The 15,747-nt window shown below is 51.8% G+C and overlaps 3 protein-coding genes across 3 annotated transcripts; 2 read left to right on the forward strand and 1 right to left on the reverse strand.

The window, feature by feature from the left end:
* Positions 1-129: 129 nt before the first annotated feature.
* On the reverse strand, positions 130-3,811 carry ASPSYDRAFT_76526 (putative intracellular protein transport protein (UsoA)). The gene is made up of 6 exons (XM_040850863.1): positions 3,414-3,811; positions 3,308-3,358; positions 3,062-3,257; positions 2,508-2,971; positions 364-2,457; positions 130-309 (listed from the first exon to the last, which is right to left on the reverse strand). Exons 1-6 carry the CDS (start codon positions 3,687-3,689, stop codon positions 244-246), a joined length of 3,147 nt encoding a protein of 1,048 aa, XP_040706618.1. The 5' UTR covers positions 3,690-3,811; the 3' UTR covers positions 130-243.
* Positions 3,812-3,902: 91 nt separating this feature from the next.
* rat1 (5'->3' exoribonculease Dhp1) lies at positions 3,903-7,910 on the forward strand. The gene is made up of 5 exons (XM_040850864.1): positions 3,903-4,533; positions 4,599-4,873; positions 4,922-5,047; positions 5,103-6,874; positions 6,935-7,910. The coding sequence occupies exons 1-5, from the start codon at positions 4,227-4,229 to the stop codon at positions 7,542-7,544; spliced, it is 3,090 nt and encodes a 1,029-aa protein (XP_040706619.1). The 5' UTR covers positions 3,903-4,226; the 3' UTR covers positions 7,545-7,910.
* A 55-nt stretch (positions 7,911-7,965) lies between these two features.
* Positions 7,966-13,265, forward strand: ASPSYDRAFT_41509 (pentafunctional protein ARO1). The gene is made up of 3 exons (XM_040846299.1): positions 7,966-13,017; positions 13,083-13,127; positions 13,185-13,265. Exons 1-3 carry the CDS (start codon positions 8,338-8,340, stop codon positions 13,206-13,208), a joined length of 4,749 nt encoding a protein of 1,582 aa, XP_040706620.1. The 5' UTR covers positions 7,966-8,337; the 3' UTR covers positions 13,209-13,265.
* The last annotated feature ends 2,482 nt before the right edge of the window (positions 13,266-15,747 follow it).

A 15,747-nucleotide genomic window follows, 5' to 3' on the forward strand; every position in this document is an offset into this window, starting at 1 on the left:
TAGCGGTCGGCGTGGTTGTTGTCAGAGCACACGAGCGGTGGCCGCGGGGTAAAAAGCGCTTTTTGAAGAAAAAGTGAGTCACCCCGCGCCCTGCCGATTTTGCCAAGCCCCACGCAGACCAGTCACTTACTGTGTACAAATGATCTATACGAGGCGCTTCGGAGTCTATACTTTTGAGAAATTATGTTACATTGTCTCGAGCATATAGATAGTGGTATAGTTTAGTTAGGGCGGCATGTGCATTCACTCGTCCTCCTCCTCGTCGTCCTCATCTTCAGATACTTCCTGGCCCAGCTCTTTCAACCGTTTCTGTGGCAAAGCATTAGTATATTAGCCAAATATAGCCATTCGATGATGACTTACCTTATCCTCGTTTCTCTTCGTTTCTAGGTCGCCAAACACGATGAGAAGATCCTCCAGCTCTGACTGTGCTGCCTGGCGCGCTTCTTCCTTCGCGTTGGTTTCACCCTGCGCCTTCTCAAGGGCCTTTTGGGCTTCCTCGAGCGCCTGTGCAGTTCTGCGTGCCTCGGCCTCAAGCCTTTCGACCTCGCTTTCAGCTTGTTGCGCCCTAGATTCTAGCGCGGAGCACTTGGAAGAATAATCTTCCCTCACGGCTTCGATATCTTGCGTAGACTGCTCTTTCATTGTATTGAGCTCTGAACGTATCGTCTCGTTGGCAGATTCGAGTTTGGCGATTTCCGACTCATGCTGTTGCTTAGCTGTGTCCAACTTTGATTGTAGATCTTGGACCGTTGTGTTTAGGCCGGAAACTTCAGTCGCATGCTGTTCCTTCGTGCTTTCGACCTCTGACTTCAGAGTCTCGACCTTCGACTCAAGTCCAGCAACTTCCGACTTGTACTGTTCAGCTTTGTCGGCAATTGACTGCACATCCTGAATAGATTTGTTGAGGCCAGCAACTTCAGCTGCATGCTGTTCCTTGGATCGGTCCGCCTCTGACTTCAAAGTTTCAATCGTTGTGGTGAGCTCTCGGGTTTCACAGCCGTATAGTTCTTTGACTCCGGCGAGATCTGACTCCAATGACCGAATCTTCTTTTGGAGATCAGCCACCTCAGTTTCGTGCCGTTCTTTGAACTTGCTGCTTTTCCTTTCGTATTCAGCAGAAGTCTCTCGCAGTTGCGCGTCGATGGCTCGAAGCTGCTCCCCATGCTGTTTCAGCAATTCATTCTTCGATTGCTTGTGCTGTTCGCCTGCGGCAGACAATTCTTGCTCAAGGCGCTTCTGAAGCGAGTCATAACTCTGTTGTATTTTTGTAAATTCCAGACCACTTGTGTCTCTGGACTTTCGGTGCTCGGCTTGTTCGTGTTCAAGCTTATGCCTCAGAGAAACAAGCTCCGATTCAAGCTCTTGCACGGCTTGATCTTTTTCTTCGACTTCGGATTTGAGGGAGTCGACCAGTTCTCGGGAAACGCCACGTTCAACGCCATTCGTGATGACGGAGATTTCGAGCCCAGGCTCACGATCGATGGCTCTCAGCAAACGGGTGAAGTTGTCTTTGAGAAATTCAATGAACACCCGGTCAAAGAAAATGTCGGGAAGTCCACCCTCATAATTCGCCCCGATCGTTTGGGGTAAAACCTCGAAATCGCGGACCAGAGGGGATTCTCTAAGTCGTGTTATTTTGTCGATATATTGCTCCCTTCCCAACTGTTCCAGTAATAACTTGTGCAAGGTCTTACGGGGAATAGGAGAGTCTTTGGAAGAGAATTCGTAGATTATTCCCAGTAAAATAGTGCAAAGACCGGACACATGCACGTTCGTGACACCCCTGTGTTTTGTCTCCTGCAATAGGGTTTGGATGCTGCTACCTTCTCCGAGGAAGTCATTCACGGCATCAGGGTCTTCAAACAGCCAGCCGCAGAGGAGCATCAGATACCCAAGAGATATTCTTTCGTCATCACCCCGCTGTATTCCCGTGATGAGGTTACCGGTGATGGTCTGAATGCAGGTTATAACCTCTTCTCCATTCTCAGCATCGCCTTCAGTCACTCCCATGGCCACAGACTTCCCTTCAGTATTCTCAAACAGTAGATGGAACATCAATACAGAAGCCATCCAAGTTTGATATGGGTCAGCGTTTCCTCGTAGTTCCGGTGGAGTGAGCAGAACAGTCAGTATATTGGGGATTTCGTCCTGACCGCTGGCATGCCCATTTATTGCTCGCAGTAGTACATGAACGCGGATGCCCGAGTGATTCGTGAAAAAGGCCTTGACGCAATCGCACGCAGATAGACGCGCATCAAGCAGTTGGATCGGGGCAGGTTCAAGTGAGAGTTTAAGCAGCGCTTCGATCACATTGATTCTGGGGACAGGCTTCGCGGCCTTGTTGCCATTGGCCTCATCGCTTGCCTGCCCTGCACCCCAAAACACTTCAACATCGCCGAATCTCTCCTGCAGCGGTTGATTTCCGCGGATTAAATCGGCGCAAGTCGCGAGAGCCTGATCAGATTAACGCCATGACTCTGCTTCTATAAAAAGCGTTCACCTACCTTGGCGGTAACTTTCACGGTAAATCTCTGTCCAAAAGCTGTACTTAATACCTGCTCCATTACGCCAGTGTTCCAAAACGCCATTTGATTCGCAGCGGTGTTGACACCGCCTTTCACCAAGAATAGCTGGATAATCACCAACAAGCCCCATACATTCTTGTCGCGCTGAGCAAGCATCCATTGAGGAGTAGGCTCGTCGGGGTCTTGCTCTTGGTTAACATCGGCAAGCAGCTTGGCCATCCTTTGTATGCAACCTGTCTCACGGAAGTACGACTGGTTGGGAATGTTGAGCTTCAGCAAGTTGGCGAGGAGTGAAAGGCAATCTTCGATGATCTCGGATCCATGTGTCAATCCACCTTCGGACTCCATCAGCGAGCAGATTGTTTCGAACGCATTTTCGAACGCGACGAGTTTTTGAAACTCTTCCGAGGCAGGCGTCAACGCAATGAGAAGGAGCAGTGCTTCTATAGAAACGTAAAGCGGCTGTCAGCTGGAAGCCCTCCTAGACCGGACTAACAAAACCTATGGTAGGAAAAGAGAATTGACGTGCGTACCGTTCCGCACCGGCTCCCGGGCATCCCCTAGGACGCTGACTAGCCTGGGGATACCTAACGGCGCGGTCAAAATGCATTCTTGCGTTCGTTCGGGCCGTCCACTCGAAATTTGGAACATAAGCTGTAACGAATATAGGCGGGAATAGAAGTCTCGGGTATCTAAAAGATCTAGTAGAGCTGTAATATTATCTTGTCGCTTTCGTTCCGTTAGCGAATGGGTCGTGGCTGTACGCGGATCGTTCGTACCTGCGTGAACTCGTCGGATAGCCAGAGAGCTATCTCATCAGACGCCTCGGGCTAGACAAAGATGTCAGTGCATCAAGCATATATCCGACGGTCGAGTCAAACGAACACTACTCGCATCTGGCGAGAATAGCATTAACAAGGTCTCCAGAACGACCTTAAGCGTGTCGACATCCTCCCGGTCATTTCGGAGGCTGCTAATCAACGGTCGGAGGGCACCCGACGCGACCGATGCAGGGTATATCTTCGCAAAACTCCTCAGTCCCTGTATAGCAGCTCTTCGGTCCTCCAGTAGCGTTGCACTCTGCAACCTACCGATCAAGGTGTTGATTGTGTCCGTCGCCGTTTGTTTGGCGGGCGCCTGCGACTCGAGGATTCGAAACATCGCAACGGGTCACTCGATATCTCATGGTCACCACCGGCCGGGCGCGTATCAATTGGTATACATCGAACCACTGAGGGGAAACTGACCGAACGGCGAATGGTGGGTTGTTCTTTGGGGCCAGCTACATACAAGTCAACAAGTCCACCGCCAAGTGGCCGCTAGAGCTGTCGGAACCGCGACAAGAGAAGCGCCGAGCAGCCGCAACTCCGCCGGGACTCTCAACTGTCGCATTCGCAGAGTCTTCATTGTTCCTCTCGTTCTCTTTCACGTACCCACGGCCTGCCTTGTGTGAACGAGATATATAAAAGTGCAGTGCCTCTTTCGACTGGGTGCTACTTTCATTCTTTCTTTCTAACTTTTTTCAACCTGGGCGTCGGTTCCAGCCCAAGTACTCGAGTCTAGAATTTAAGTCGCTGATGGAGCATCTCGCTGGACGTGGCTAAATTCTCTACTTTACATTATTAAATCAGAAAAGAATTGATTATTCTTTCTTCGCGCTCCGTTCCTTCTCGTATATTTTCCTGATCCCTCGTCACCATGGGTGTTCCGGCTCTCTTCAGATGGCTTTCCAAGAAGTACCCGAAGATTATCTCCTCGGTAATCGAGGAGACTCCTTACGAGGTCCATGGAGAACAAATTCCGGTTGACACTACAGGTCCGAACCCGAATGGGGAAGAAATGGACAACCTGTATCTGGACATGAACGGTATCGTCCATCCGTGTACGCATCCAGAGGGCAAGCCGCCGCCGGCAAACGAGCAGGAAATGATGGTCGAGATTTTCCGATACACGGATCGCGTTGTTAATATGGTCCGGCCTAGAAAGCTTTTGATGATTGCCGTCGGTAAGTACGGACTTGACATTGTATGTTATTTTGGACCTGCAGCTAATTCAACCTTTAACCTACAGACGGAGTCGCTCCCCGAGCAAAAATGAACCAACAGCGAGCACGTCGGTTCCGATCCGCTCAAGAGGCCCGAGAACAAGACGAGAAGAAGCAAGAATTCCAGAAGATGCTCGCAAAGCAGAATGGAGATAAGGGGCAGACGCTTGAAGAGGAGGTCATCCAGAAGACTTGGGACAGCAACGTTATTACACCCGGAACGCCATTCATGGATATTCTTGCGGCAGCACTTCGCTACTGGATTGCGTTCAAGCTCAACACTGATCCCGCTTGGGAAAAGGTTAGTGCCTAGTCGAAAAGTAAAGCGTCCGGTTTCTAACTGAAATAGATGAAAATTATCATCTCCGATGCCACCGTCCCCGGTGAAGGTGAACATAAGATCATGGAATTCATCCGATCACAGCGTGCTTCGCCTGAACACGATCCCAACGCTCGCCATGTTATCTATGGATTGGTATGTTTCTAGGTCCAAACCCCCGAAGATCTAAAGTAGAACTAATGTCAAACAGGACGCGGATTTGATCATGTTGGGTCTGGCTACCCACGAGCCTCATTTTAGGGTTCTGCGAGAAGACGTGTTCTTCCAAGACTCCAAGCCTCGGACATGTCATCTTTGTGGCCAACCAGGCCATAAAGCCGAAGAGTGCAGGGGCCAAGCAAAGGAGAAAAACGGGGAGTTTGATGAGAAAGGAAAAGTTGCAACTCCTAAACCATTCATCTGGCTTCATGTCTCTGTTCTTAGAGAGTATCTTGCGGCCGAACTATTTGTCCCGCACCAACCGTTCCCGTTTGATCTTGAGAGGGCGCTCGATGACTGGGTATTCATGTGTTTCTTCGTAGGAAACGACTTCCTTCCACATCTGCCATCGCTTGATATCCGTGAGGATGGTATCGATACTTTGATCGCAATCTGGCGCGATAATATCCCGCTAATGGGCGGATACCTGACTGAGGACGGACGCGTGGATTTCAAGAAAGCTCAACTTATCCTTCAGGGTCTGGCTAAGCAAGAAGACTCCATTTTCCGCCGTCGTAGGCAAGCGGAGGAAAGGAGACAGGCAAACCAGGAACGGCGCAAGCAGGAGGAGAATGCAAGGAACGAAGAGCGTGCTCGAAAGCGAAGACGGAGTTCACCGTCCTACGAACCAATCGAGTCACCCACCAGCGCGAAGCCCCGTGGCCCTGGAGGCGCGGCTCCGGCACCCCCTGGGCTAGAGTTGATCACCCCCGCCAGAGGTGAACTGACTCGACAGACCAGAGAGCTTACTCACAGCATGGTTGTGAATCGTGGGGCAGTCTACCGGGCTAATATGGCCAACAAAAGTGCTGCTGCTGTCTTGAAGAGCAAATTGATGGGAGGGCAGAATGATCAGCCCTCAGAGGACGGGGAGTCAACGCCAGACACCGCCGACGCACAGGAAGGCGATGCTTCTGAGTCAGTCCTTGGAAAAAGAAAGGCGGATGAGGCCGATGTTGGGCAAATTGGTACTGAAACTCCAAGCAAGCCGGAACCTGCAAAGGACGATGAGATGCCTCCCGACACAGTCCGCCTGTGGGAAGAAGGGTATGCCGACCGTTACTATGAACAGAAATTCGGTGTCGATCCTCAAAATAAGGAGTTTCGCCACAAGGTCGCGAGAGCGTATGCTGAAGGTCTCGCCTGGGTTTTGTTGTATTATTTCCAGGGTTGCCCGTCTTGGACCTGGTATTACCCCTATCACTATGCGCCTTTCGCTGCAGACTTTGTGGATATTGGTGACATCGAACTGTCATTCGAAAAGGGCATCCCATTCAGACCGTATGAGCAGCTTATGGGCGTTCTTCCTGCTTCTTCCAATCACGCTATCCCAAAGGTGTTCCACGAATTAATGAGCCATCCCGAAAGCGAGATTATCGATTTTTATCCGGAAGATTTCCCCGTTGACCTGAATGGCAAGAAGTTTGCTTGGCAAGGTGTTGTCTTATTACCCTTCATCGATGAAAAGCGACTTCTAGCTGCGATGGAAAAGAAATACCCTCTTTTAACGGATGATGAAAGGTCTCGCAATACGGTGGGCCGAGATGTGTTGTTGCTATCAGAAAGCCACCCGCTCTACCAAGACTTAGTCGGAAATTTCTACTCCAAGAAGCAGGGCGCTCCAAAGTACAAGCTCAACATGCGGACTAGTGAGGGATTGGCCGGCAAAGTCGAGAAAAATGAGTCGTACATTCCACATAGCTCGCTTGTCTCGTCTTTGGAGGAGTATGGCATGCCATCATTGGATGATGACCGCTCACTAACGTAAGTTTTCTTTTCCTCTTCACAATCATAGCTTTTGACTAACAATATCTATTTGTATAGCGTGAATTACGAGATACCCAAGTCTACGCACGTCCACAAGTCCATGCTTCTGCGAGGAGTGAAATTCGCGCCACCGACCTTGGACAATGCGGACATCCAGGCCACCAAATCCAGAGCCCAACATACCGGACGCTCGTTTGGTGGTGCACCGTTCCGTGGTGGACGTGGAGGAGGTCGTATGAATTACGGCGGCGACAGAGGAGGTGACAGAGGCGGTGACAACAGACCGAATCCGTTCGCGGCTCATCTTGACCCCAAGTTCATGCCTGGGGGCAACCCAGCTGCGATTCCCTCTGGCTGGGCTCCTCCATCCGGTTCCGGCAACTTTCCTAGGGGACCACCACCCCCTCCTCGCGGAGGGTATGGGCAGCAGTATGGATCATACAACCCGGGCCATGGTCATCATCGCAATTATCAGCAGCCGAACTACGGTCAGGGCGACTACTATGGTCGAGGCCCGCCAGGGCAATACAATAACGGTCCGGCTGATCAATACGGACGGCCCTCAGGCTACGAGCCTCGAGGAGGTGGAGGGTACTCTCGCGGAGGCTACCGCGGAGGCCGGGACAACTATTCGTCGAGAAACCAAGGCGGATACGGCCGATATTAAGAGTCTTGGGTAATATCCCTTCACAGCAGCATATATGAAAAACTGCATGTCCAAAAAAGGGCGGTGCGTCATTTTATTGGGTGTTGATTTTTGCTTTTTCCATGTCATTCTTGGAAATCGGGATGAAGGACGGCGTTGTATGGAGGGAAGAACCGGAAGATAACTCGATATCCCATGTAGAATACTACAATCAAATAACAAGAGATGCCAATGGCGCTGGGTCCATTAGTAAAGCAGGAAGCTGTGAATAATTATAGGAGTTTAGTTGTGGGCGTGCCGAGACGACGACATCGGAGCTGCGGGGAGAAAACTCCCCAGGGATTAATTTTGAATGAGTCAATCCAGCGGTCTTTTCCTTCGCCGCGCTTTAAGTAACACTCGTCTCTACCACGCTCCATACTCAATTCGTCTTCTGGGCCTGCTACGGTCTACCTTCCTTTTTCCATCCCAATTGGTCTTACAGATACGTATGTCTCAGCTCCCCAGGTCATACTCTGGTCCCCCACCTTCTGGGATTCTCCGGTGTCGCACCGCTCATTGCGCTTTGGACGTATCTTGAGGCCACTGCGTCTCGCGCGAACGTCAAATTGTGACCTGTTTCTAACTTCTTCTTCTGCAAATTTAGTTGGCGGTCATTTATCTCTAACCGGTCGTCATATTTGGACAATTGAAAGGTTGCTTGGGAAGCTCCGTCGCAAGTACCTATCCCACCAGCATGAACTAAGAGACACCGACATTTTACTCTCGTACCACCTTTCGTCTCTTTTTCGTATTTTCGCTACCCTCCTCGACGATGCCCGAGCCCACGAAAATCAGTATCTTGGGCCGCGAAAGCATCATCGCTGACTTCGGGCTTTGGCGAAACTATGTGGCCAAGGATCTGATCAGCGACTGCCCCTCCACCACCTACGTCCTTATCACCGATACGAATATCGGATCTATTTATACCCCTGGCTTCCAGAAGGCCTTCGATGATGCCTCCGCTTCTGTTTCCCCCTCTCCACGCCTCCTTATCTACAATGCCCCTCCGGGTGAAGTCTCCAAGTCCCGGCAGACAAAGGCCGACATTGAGGATTGGATGCTGAGCCAGAACCCACCATGCGGTCGTGATACTGTGGTTATTGCTCTGGGTGGAGGAGTCATCGGAGATCTGACAGGATTTGTCGCTGCGACCTACATGCGTGGCGTTCGCTATGTGCAGGTCCCCACTACTCTCCTTGCCATGGTGGATTCTTCAATTGGTGGGAAAACTGCGATTGACACTCCTCTGGGGAAGAATTTGATCGGTTCTATCTGGCAACCGACGAAAATTTACATTGACCTCGAATTCTTGGAAACCCTGCCGGTGAGAGAATTCATCAATGGCATGGCCGAGGTCATCAAGACTGCGGCCATCTCCAGCGAAGAAGAATTCACGGCTCTAGAGGAGAATGCAGAGACGATTCTCAAGGCCGTTCGTCGAGAGCTGAAGCCAGGACAACACCGGTTCGAGGGTATCGAAGATATTATCAAGGCCAGAATTTTGGCCTCTGCGCGGCACAAGGCATATGTCGTCTCTGCAGACGAGCGCGAGGGTGGTCTCCGAAACCTTTTGAATTGGGGTCACTCTATCGGTCATGCCATTGAAGCCATCCTAACACCGCAGATTCTCCATGGAGAGTGTGTCGCGATCGGCATGGTGAAGGAGGCAGAACTCGCCCGCCACCTCGGTATATTGAAGAGCGTTGCAGTCGCCCGCATTGTCAAGTGCATTTCTGCCTACGGACTGCCTACCTCAATGAAGGATGCTCGCATCCGAAAATTAACTGCTGGAAAGCATTGCTCGGTGGACCAGCTAATGTTCAACATGGCTTTGGACAAGAAGAACGATGGCCCTAAGAAGAAGATCGTCCTCCTCTCCGCCATTGGAACCACATACGAGCCTCGTGCCAGTGTCGTGGCCAATGAGGAGATTCGCGTGGTCCTTGCTCCAAGCATTGAGGTACACCCTGGCGTGGAGAAGTCATCAAACGTTGTGTGCGCACCTCCAGGATCCAAGAGTATCTCCAACCGAGCTTTGGTTCTAGCAGCTCTCGGCTCCGGCACTGTTCGCATCAAGAACTTGCTGCACTCCGACGACACAGAGGTGATGCTGAATGCTTTGGAGAAACTAGGCGCTGCCACCTTTTCCTGGGAAGATGAGGGCGAGGTGCTAGTGGTGAACGGCAAAGGTGGAAACCTTGAAGCATACCCCTCGCCGTTGTACCTAGGAAATGCCGGCACAGCTTCCAGATTCCTCACAACCGTTGCCACTCTTGCCAACTCAAGCACTGTAGATCACAGCGTGCTCACTGGTAACAACCGCATGAAGCAACGTCCTATTGGAGATCTCGTCGATGCGTTAACCGCCAACGGCGCTTCCATTGACTACGTGGAGAGCAAGGGCAGTCTTCCTCTTAAGATCGCCGCGTCCGGTGGATTTGCTGGTGGAAGTATCAACCTAGCTGCCAAGGTATCATCCCAATACGTGTCCTCGCTGCTCATGTGTGCGCCCTACGCCAAAGAGCCTGTGACGTTGAAACTGGTTGGAGGGAAGCCAATCTCTCAGCCGTACATTGATATGACGACCGCGATGATGCGTTCGTTTGGCATCGATGTGCAAAAGTCCACCACCGAAGAACACACCTACCATATTCCCCAGGGCCGTTATGTAAACCCCACGGAATACGTTATCGAGAGTGATGCCAGCTCCGCCACTTACCCTCTCGCCGTCGCAGCAATCACAGGTACTACTTGTACCGTTCCCAACATTGGATCTAGCTCTCTTCAAGGTGACGCCCGATTCGCCGTTGAGGTTTTGAGACCCATGGGATGCACTGTCGAGCAGACTGAAACCTCCACTACCGTGACTGGGCCATCGGACGGCATCTTACGACCACTTCCTAACGTGGATATGGAACCCATGACAGATGCATTCCTTGGCGCTTCTGTGCTTGCGGCTATCGCTCGTGGAAAGGACTCAAATCACACCACTCGTATTTACGGTATTGCCAACCAGCGCGTGAAAGAGTGCAACCGTATCAAGGCGATGAAGGACGAGCTTGCCAAGTTCGGAGTTGTCTGCCGCGAGCACGACGATGGTCTCGAGATCGATGGTGTTGACCGCACAACTCTCCGCCAACCAGCTGGGGGTATCTTCTGCTATGATGATCACCGAGTTGCCTTTAGTTTCAGCGTTCTGTCTCTTGCCACTCCCCAGCCTACTTTGATCCTCGAGAAGGAATGTGTAGGAAAGACATGGCCCGGTTGGTGGGATGCTCTCCGGCAATTGTATAAGGTGAAGCTCGAGGGCAAAGAACTGGAGGAGGAATCGGTAGCTCTCAGCAGCATGGACAAGGCCAGCGCTTCGATCTACATTATTGGAATGCGCGGTGCTGGAAAGTCTACAGCCGGAAACTGGGTTTCCAAGGCGCTCGACCGACCATTCATCGACCTGGATACAGAGCTCGAGACCACCGAAGGCATCACTATTCCTGACATCATCAAGACACGAGGCTGGCAAGGTTTCCGTGATGCAGAGCTGGATATTCTGAAGCGCACCATGAAAGAGCGGCCAAAGGGCTACGTCTTCGCCTGCGGCGGCGGTGTGGTGGAGATGCCCGAAGCCCGGAAGTTGCTTGTTGACTACCACAAGAACAAGGGGAATGTGCTGCTTCTCATGCGCGACATCTCCAAGATTATGGACTTCCTATCGGTCGACAAGACCCGTCCCGCTTATGTCGAGGATATGATGGGCGTGTGGCTACGACGGAAGCCGTGGTTCCAGGAGTGCAGCAACATCCAATACTACAGCCGGGATGCTACTCCAGGAGGCCTAGCTCGCGCGTCGGAAGACTTTAACCGATTCTTGCAGGTCGCAACTGGGCAAGTCAACATCCTTGATACTGTCAAGCAGAAGGAGCACACATTCTTTGTGTCTTTGACGCTGCCGGATCTACGTGAGGCTGGCGACATCCTCGAAGAAGTCTGCGTAGGGTCCGACGCCGTCGAGCTGCGGGTTGATCTACTGAAGGATCCCGCGTCGGACAGCGAGATCCCCTCTGTCGACTACGTCTTGGAGCAGCTATCGTTCCTACGCAGTCGCACCACACTCCCTGTTATCTTCACCGTCCGTACCAAGGGACAGGGTGGTCGTTTCCCTGATGATGCTCACGACGCTGCCATGGAGCTGTACCAGCTCGCATTTAGATCTGGGGCTGAATTCGTTGACCTTGAGATCGCATTCCCCGATGAGCTGCTGCGCACTGTGACGGAGATGAAGGGACAATCTAAAATCATCGCGTCGCATCACGACCCCAAGGGCGAGCTTTCGTGGGCGAACATGTCATGGATCAAGTTCTACAACCGGGCTCTCGAGTATGGCGATGTCATTAAACTCGTTGGTGTTGCACAGAGCCTCGACGACAACACTGCACTCCGGAAGTTCAAGAACTGGGCTGCGGAAGCCCACGATGTCCCCCTAATCGCAATCAACATGGGTGACCAGGGACAGCTAAGCCGCATTCTGAACGGATTCATGACTCCCGTGTCGCACCCGAGCCTACCATTCAAGGCTGCTCCAGGCCAGCTCTCCGCAACCGAGATCCGCAGTGGACTATCTCTCATGGGCGAGATCAAGGCCAAGAAGTTCGCTATCTTTGGCAAGCCAGTCTCTGGATCTCCCTCACCCGCCCTCCACAACACGCTCTTCAACAAAGTCGGCCTCCCTCACGAATACAGCCGCCTCGAAACCGCCACCGCCGAAGACGTCAGAGACTTCATCCGCGCGCCAGACTTTGGCGGTGCCTCGGTAACAATCCCGCTCAAGCTCGACATCATGCCCCTCCTTGACGAAGTCACCGCAGAAGCCGAGATCATCGGCGCCGTAAACACAATCATCCCTGTCCCAGGCGACAAGGGTAAGCCAACACGCCTCATTGGCCGCAACACCGACTGGCAAGGAATGATCCACTCGCTACGCAACGCGGGCGTCTACGGCCGCAAGGGTTCGCAGCCAGAAAGCGCGCTTGTCGTCGGTGGCGGCGGCACCGCCCGCGCCGCCATCTACGCTCTCCACAGCATGGGCTACTCCCCGATCTACATCGTCGGCCGTACACCTTCTAAGCTCGAGAGCATGGTCTCGACTTTCCCGAGCAGCTACAACATCCGGATCGTCGACAGCCCGGCGACCTTTGAAACAATCCCTCATGTCGCGATTGGTACGATCCCCGCAGATCAGCCCATCGATCCTGTGATGCGTGAGACGCTGTGTCACATGTTCGAGAAGGCGCAGGAAGCAGATTTCGACACAGTCAAGTCCGTTGAGAGGGCCCCGCGGGTCCTCCTTGAGATGGCCTACAAGCCGCGGGTAACCGCGCTGATGAGACTTGCGTCTGATTCGGGGTGGGACACGATTCCGGGGTTGGAAGTATTAGTCGGGCAGGGGTGGTACCAGGTTAGTTTATTCTTCTCTCTCTTATCCTTTGCTTCGAAATGCAGGTTGCCTAACTGGATATATAGTTCAAATACTGGACTGGAATCTCTCCGCTATACGAAACCGCAAGGGTAAGTCTCCTGTCGCCACCTATGATTTAGACAGTTTACTAACATGGAGCAATCTAGGCCGCGGTCCTCGATTCGGAATGAACAAGTAAAAGTAGGTAGATGGGCAGATACACGCATAGATAGATGACAGTGGCCGCGGAGGCTGCATACATGGTTTTCGGCTTGTTCAACAAAAGCGCGTTGAATTTTACCGCACAATATACTTTGCTGGTTACTTTGACACCGACACTTATACTTCCTTATCACTCTACCTAAATTTCTGAGAGGCCATACGCCAATTGCTACTGTTCTTCGGCGGAAATAGGTCACGCCACCTTTATAACTACTTGGATGTGCTCGCGTAAGCACTGGCATGCACCGGTTGCCCGAGAGTTTGGAAAATGACTCCGGAGTAAATAGTAAACACTAAACACTAAATAACGACGGTCGTCAACTCAGTCATCCGGAACGACAGGGAAACTTTCGTTCGCTCTATGGTAGGTTCAACTCAGGAAAGAATGGATGTAAAAATTCAAAAGTCAATTTAATGAAAACTAAGAATAGCTCGTCAAGTTGCACTAAAATATACCAACAACAAACTATAACAGGGAGATAGTAAGTTGATAGCGGTTCAGATAATCTGATTCAAATTATTACCGGCAACAACTGCAAGGACGAACACCCGACCAAGACAAACAAAACCCTTCGAAGGGATGAATGAATGGAACATTGAGAATGAAAGGAAGGTCAGATGAACCTCCAAAAAAAAAAAAAAACAAACCAGTTATCCGGTCTAGACCAAGCTCGCCCGGTCGGTCGCAACAGACTTCAAGAAAAAGACCGCCTGGTGCTGGTCTAGACCGCGGATGCCAGGGGGAGGAGGCGCGGGAGAGAAGCGAGCAGGAGGGCTGTGCGGGCTCTGAGCTCGGTCGGGAACGAGTCTCGGCTGCGCTTACGGAGTAGCATTATTTCACCTGCAGGTCTGACCGGTCTGGTCTGGAGTCTGGACCGATAAGATGGAAATTTTTTTGATCAGGAGGATGGATGGACGGATGGATGGAATGGACAGATAGTAACTAGTAAGTATTCAGAATACGTGGAAGAAACTGGAATTGGAGATGCAGTGAGTCAACTAGTTGAACGCATGGTCGAGCGTCGCTCTATTGTTCTATTTTTATTCTTTTACTGGAGTTGCGTGTTCGAGTTCAACGGTCGCATCCATCTGAGACATCCAGCGGGGACTCAGTATTCACACGACCCGGACGCGCAATAATTTAGCCGGCGGCAGGTTTGGGTTCTGATGGTGATACTGTCTCTGTCTGAGATGGAGGGTGTTTCTGCAGGGCACAGCCGGGCACGGAGAGTGAGACATTGCTGCTGGACATGCGCATTCAACCGGAGATATTCCACGAATACACATACCGCGGGTGTTGTTTTGCCGAACTATATCCCCTGGCCTGGCAGGTTAGGCCGAGATGGATCATGATTCATGGGTGCGCGGTGTACTCTGCAACTGCTGAAGTCGCAGGTTGAGGACGATGCGACCGATGGAGTTGGAGAGTGCCGTGTTCCGGTGCTGGTCTGGGCTTGATCTGCCGGCCCGGCGATCCAGAGTCGGCTCGATATCAAATACGGAGCTGTTCTATGTACCATCAATATCTGATCACTGATCAGTTGACACTGAGCACAGCCGCTGTGCGACCGACAGGATTAGAATATTGCATGGGCCGGCCGGAGATATCGAGAACCATATCCGACATCGCCGGTTTCATTGTGCCGTCGAAGCATACAGGATAGACCAGGAAACAACCGCTGTCACAGCCCAGCAGGCCACGGCCAACTCCTCCGTTCTCCGCGGCGTTCCGCCAGAACGCGCACGTAACTTCTCGAAGCCACGAAGAAGAAACATTTCCTGCAGCCAAGCCAGTCATGCAGCATTTCGGAAAACACGGCCAGACGCAGAAGGCTTCGAGAAGAACACTAGAACAGAATTTTCGGCACTAACTGCGTACTAAGTGCTGCCACTAGCCAGGATTTCCAGGATTTCAAGGACTTAGTGGGTTGCTAGCCTGAGGCCCTTGCGGAGTCCCCGATGCCAAGCCGCTTCTGCAAGTTAGGCTTGTCACGCTCGTACGGCCTGTATTTTATTCTGGCACTGCCTCGCCGCGGACATACCATGGCATTTTCTCGGATTGTTTCTATCTTCAGAATCAGAAACCCGCTTCCTGAACATTCTCCTGCATGAAGATGCATTCACTTGACCTGAATCTCGCAAGCAGCAGCCTGACAGGCCATAATCCATGATCCGTATTCATCATCGTATTCATCATCACAACAAACCTGCCAGCCCCACCCCCAGCCCGACCGAGGTCCACCCCCATGACCCGAAAAAGCAGAATGTGGTTTTGTGGCTGTGCGGCCTACCAATCACCCTCCTTACATCCAACTCTTGAGCCCTTGCACATGGAGATGAAAATTTTCACCCTGCCTTAGTGTCTTAATCCATGTTTCCTGCTCATGAATGGAGCTGGTTAAAGTGCTGACACTGCAAACTTTACTCTGTCCTATCAGAATCAATCCCGATGTGGAAAAAATTCGTCTCCCTCCCCGTTGGCCGGAAGTCGGATTTCCGAGGAGACAT

Source organism: Aspergillus sydowii (genome assembly GCF_001890705.1).
Source record: "Aspergillus sydowii CBS 593.65 unplaced genomic scaffold ASPSYscaffold_2, whole genome shotgun sequence".
Taxonomy (NCBI): Eukaryota; Fungi; Ascomycota; class Eurotiomycetes; order Eurotiales; family Aspergillaceae; genus Aspergillus; species Aspergillus sydowii.